Source organism: Gastrolobium bilobum, unplaced genomic scaffold, assembly GCF_033153095.1.
Source record: "Gastrolobium bilobum isolate Gb01-03AN ecotype WA unplaced genomic scaffold, APGP_CSIRO_Gbil_v1 utg15846, whole genome shotgun sequence".
Lineage (NCBI taxonomy): Eukaryota > Viridiplantae > Streptophyta > Magnoliopsida > Fabales > Fabaceae > Gastrolobium > Gastrolobium bilobum.
Window position 1 is genome coordinate 40,041 of NW_026897934.1, and position 5,325 is coordinate 45,365.

At 31.7% G+C, this 5,325-nt stretch overlaps 1 protein-coding gene across 1 annotated transcript; it reads left to right on the forward strand.

The window, feature by feature from the left end:
* Nucleotides 1-757: 757 nt before the first annotated feature.
* LOC133311541 (uncharacterized) lies at nt 758-3,208 on the forward strand. The gene has a single exon (XM_061512590.1). It carries the CDS (start codon nt 758-760, stop codon nt 3,206-3,208), a length of 2,451 nt encoding a protein of 816 aa, XP_061368574.1.
* The last annotated feature ends 2,117 nt before the right edge of the window (nt 3,209-5,325 follow it).

The following is a 5,325-nucleotide window of genomic DNA, read 5'->3' on the forward strand; positions in this document are numbered from 1 at the left end:
ATTAAGTTATTCAATCAAACATCCATGTGCACACCCATTGCAAACCCTTTGCGACTTTTGTTGATAATCCAGGTTTGATTTGGGGTGAAAGGTGTGGGTGGGTTATACTTTAACAGTTGCCACCAATTTGGGGTGATTATTTTTATTATCAGTTTGGTTACCATTAGACTAGTTTTAAGTCAACAGTTACAGAATGAATATAAGGTGATAAAATAGGTAGAGGTAGATTTAGGATTGATCTATGGTAACCCAAAATTGATGGTAAATATAATTGCCCCATATTTAAATCAGAGTTCTTAAGGCCAATCCTGTTGAGGACAAAAGATATAACCACTTAAATAGAATTTCTTGTTCTATAATTTTCTAATATACAACCTAGAATTTCATGTTTTATGGGATGCATTTTGATAAGTGTTTTAATTTCTTGTTATAATATACACCCATTTCATGTTTTAATTCTGCCTTTGACTTCTTTTGAAGATTATCTCAGGCTTGCAGAATTTTAATAATGCCATGTGCTTATAGGGGGGAGCAACTCACGTGGACATAGCATGTGACCCAGATTTGGTGAAGCTAGCTATCGGCTTAACTTCTTATCCGATATATTTATACTCTTCCAGATTTCTTAACCACTCTCTTTAGATGGAGCAACTTTCCTTATTTTTTTCATATTGAGCTTAAGAGTTATGACTTAATTATTATCACAATGACTTTTACAAAATGTCTAACTACAAATTAACATGTAGGTTGAAAAAGTATGGGCAAGGATAAACAGAAAAGTATAAATGTATTCTTTAAAAAGAAAGTAGTCTCTGAAAGTAAATCAAGTGATGCTCCTACAAACATAATTTCTGAAAGTGATGCACCTTCTCATGAGCAACCTCCTTCCAAGTGTCGCAGAATTGAACATACTGATGACATTATTACAGTGAGAAATAAATTTTTTGAACGTGATCCAGGCAAACGTAAGCCAATTTGGGAGTATTCAGCTAATGAAGTCGATGAGATACGGAGAGCTTATTTAATGGTTGGGCCATATCAACCTCAATGCTCCTACCCATTTTCAAAGGAAAAGCATCCTCGACGTTTTCAAGCTTCATGGTTCAAAGATTTTTCTTCGTGGCTTGAGTATTCACCTTCTATAGATGCTGCATTTTGTTTACCGTGTTATCTTTTCACTACAAAGGCCGGTGGGCGACATGGTTGGGATGCATTCACAATCAAAGGTTTTAATACTTGGAAAAAAGTTCATGGTGGAAAGAATTGTGCTTTTCTAAGTCACATGGGAGATGATCCTTGTTCACTACATACTAATGCACTTGTCTCATGTGTAGATTTAATGAATCAGTCTTGCCATATTGATAAAGTTATGCATGCTCAAAGCTCCCAACAAATTGAAAAAAATAGGTTGCGTGTTAAGACTTCAATTGATGTTGCCCGTTGGCTTGCTTTTCAAGGATGTGCTTTTAGAGGGCATGATGAGACTATTAATTCAAGAAATAGTGGTAATTTTATTGAAATGATCAAACTTTTGGCATCTTACAATGAAAATGTCGCAGATGTTGTTCTAATGAATGCTCCATTGACAGCCAAATATACTTCACCTCAAATACAAAAGGAGATTTTATATGTTCTCGCAAACAAAGTGCGAAAACAGATTTGCAAAGATATTGGGGACTCTAAGTTTTGTATTATTGTGGATGAAGCACGTGATGAATCCAAAAGGGAACAAATGGCTCTTGTCTTGAGATTTGTTGACAAAGATGGTTTCATTAAAGAGAGATTTTTTGATCTTTATCACGTTCAAGATACATCTTCTATGACACTTAAAAATGCTATTAGTGAAATACTCTCGCATCATTGTCTTGATATTCAGAATATCCGTGGCCAAGGATATGATGGTGCTAGTAACATGCGTGGTGAATGGAATGGATTGCAAGCATTATTTCTTAAAGAATGTCCTTGTGCTTATTATGTGCATTGTTTTGCTCATCGATTACAATTAGCCTTGATTGCTGCCTCTAAGGAAGTTTCTTCTGTTTATCAATTCTTTCAGAATTTGAATTTCATCATTAATATTATCAATGCTTCTTCTAAGCGTCATGATCAATTCCAAGCTGCCCAAATTTCTGAATTTGAACGTTTGCAGGCTATTGGTGAGCTCGAAACTGGGACAGGTTCTAACCAAGTAGGTACACTAAAGAGGGCTAGTGATACTAGATGGGGTTCTCATTTTTATTCTATATGTAGTCTTCAACGAGGGTATAATGAATCGTGTTCAGTCCTTGAAAAAATTCGTAGTGAAGGCTCAAATTACTCTCAAAGAGGAGATGCTACTGCAACTTATAAGATGATCACTTCTTTTGAGTTTATCTTTAATTTACTTTTGATGAAGGAGATCATGGGCATCACTGAAATTCTTTGTCAAGCATTACAACAAAAATCTCAAGATATTTTGAATGCTATACAATTAGTTTCAAGTACAAAGGAACTTATTCAAGAATTACGAGATGATGGTTGGAAAAGAATACTTGAAAGTGTTGTGAATTTCTCCAAGCTTCATGAAATAGATGTTCCAGATCTTGATACTCAATATATTGAAGGTCGTGGTCGTCGACAGCATGATCAAATAACTATTGAGCATCACTATCACTTTGATATATTTAATTCAACCATTGACTTTCAATTACAAGAGTTAGATAGAAGATTTAATGAGCAAACAATGGAACTTTTATCACTTAGCTCTTCATTAGATCCGAAGAATGGTTACAAAGCATTTAATGTTGATGATATTTGCAGCCTTGCAGAGAAATACTATCCTCTTGATTTTTCTGAGCAAGAGAGAATTATTTTGAATTGTCAATTGAAGCATTTTCACAAGGACATCCCAAAACATTCAGAACTTCAAAACTTATCTTCAATTTCTGAGTTGTGTCAAGGATTAGCTAAGACAGGAAAGTCAAATTCCTATCATTTGGTGGATAGGCTAATTCGTCTTATCTTAACACTACCAGTTTCAACAGCAAGTGGTGAACGTGTATTCTCAGCAATGAAAATTGTGAAAACAAGGCTTCGAAACAAAATGGATGATGACTTTCTTGCAAATAATTTGGTTTTGTATATTGAAAGAGAGATTGCTGAAACTTTTACTACAGATTCTATTCTTGAAGATTTCGTCAGTTTAAAAGAGCGTCGTTTACAATTTTAGGTATGCATTTATTTTATTACATTTTAAATTACTTATTAAATGTTGTTATAATATTTGTGTGTATTTATATCCTTAGGACAATGCTTGTTCATTACTTATTATGCTGTGGAAGAAAAGTGTGATTCTTTTGTTTGGAATGCTTGCCGGAAAGGTTAGTTTTTTTTTTATCTTTGCTTTGATATATAATAGTCGTCTATTGTTTATTTGAATTTTCAATATTATGTGACATTATTTAGTAAATAATTTAGATAAACATGCTAGAATTCATGGTAAATTTTTTTCCTAATAAATTTGTGTAATTACGATAAATGTTTTGATAATTTGATGTGTCAAATTTTTTGGCCCCAGCTAAAATGAAACCCTGGCTCCGCCACTGACCATATTCCTAGTAATTCTATTTCTTCAGTAAAAAAAATTGTCCAAAACCAAACGCGCCCTATGAGAAATTTGAGACACCAAATTAAATATAGGAAGGTTCTGTATTTTGAACAAACACTATACCGGTTAAACATATAGTAAGCTCTATTCACATATATAAGAGCTTGCAAATAAGTATTTAACTTTATGCAGGATCGGAAGTCAACTTATGTTTCTATTGGACAAAAATCAGAGATCCATCAGTTATATTAACCCCAAAAGTTCTTGGCTTCTAATAAAAAAGAAAACTACCTCAGTGAAGCCTGCACCCAAAAATAGGTTTCAGACAGTATCCAAACAAAAGAAATATGATCGTGTTCCATCTATTTAGCAGATTAAAAAAATACCACGAGAGGACTAGGATGAAAAAAATACCACAAGGGTAAAATAGTTAAGTTCATTTAATTACTAACAGTGTTAAATACTTAAATGTGATCTTGGATAAAAAAAATATCACAGGGGGTCATTGATAAGAAATAAAACATAATAATAGCTTACCAAAATAAAAATAAAAATAATGAGTGTAAGTGATAAAAGAGTAAACAATACGAGAGTTTATGAACTTTTCCTTTTGTTTTATTAAACAAACAAGCTTAATTAAAACTTTAGACTTGTGACTTGATTACATAAATGTGTTAAACACAAGTTATATAAACTTAACATTAAAAATTTATAAATAATTCGAATGAATGTGTATATAAATAAGAAAACAAAAAGAGTAAAGATAATAATAATTCATATATTTTCATTATTCAATAAATTATAATCGCATATAAAGAATTATAATTACCAAACTTTTATGTTCAAATATTTTTTTATTCTTGTTTTCTTACTTTTAATTATATTCTAACATGATGTTTTGTAAATATTAAATTAATAAATTTAAAAATACATCAAGAAAAGATTTCATAAAAGAACGCAAAATAGTTAAGTTAAACAAACTGGCAATTTTTTTTAATTAATTGCATTTTAAATAAAAAAATTATGAATTTATTGTTGTTTTAAAACTATTTACGCGTGTATTGCAGTGTGTCACGCTTGGATTGGGTGTCACCAGTCACGCCTAAGTTAGGCGTCACTCATATGGTGTTGACACGTATCACAAAAAATTAACAAATTAACGTAAAACATCGAAAGACCATAACTTTTGACTCGGGTATCCGAATCAGGTAATTTTTTTTATTTCACATAACTTTTCGAGATCTATGCAATGACACCTCATTTGACATATTTTATCTCACACAAAAACAATTCGAATTTGCAACAATGGTACTATAAGAGCATTTAAACCCAGAAGCCTCCGAGTTATTTTGGAACCACCAAACACAATCTTCTTTTTAAAAAGAGTAAATATCTTTTTTCGTCCTCAAGAAAAAACACAGGGTCCATTTTAAGGGAAATGATATTGTAATTACCAATTAGTGTTACTATCAATCATTTTCACCATTAGATCGATTATATCCATCCAACGATTATATTTATTTTTATCTTTGTATGGTTATGATTCTCATATTTAATACTTTATATTTATTTCCACCTTCGTATGGTTATGATTTCCCATATATAATGCTTTCACATTAAATATGGAGAATCATAACCTTACAAAGATGGAAATAAGTATAACCGTTGGATCAACATAATTTATCTAACAGTGAAATTGATTGGTAGTAACACTAATTGGTAGTTCCACATAATTTTTC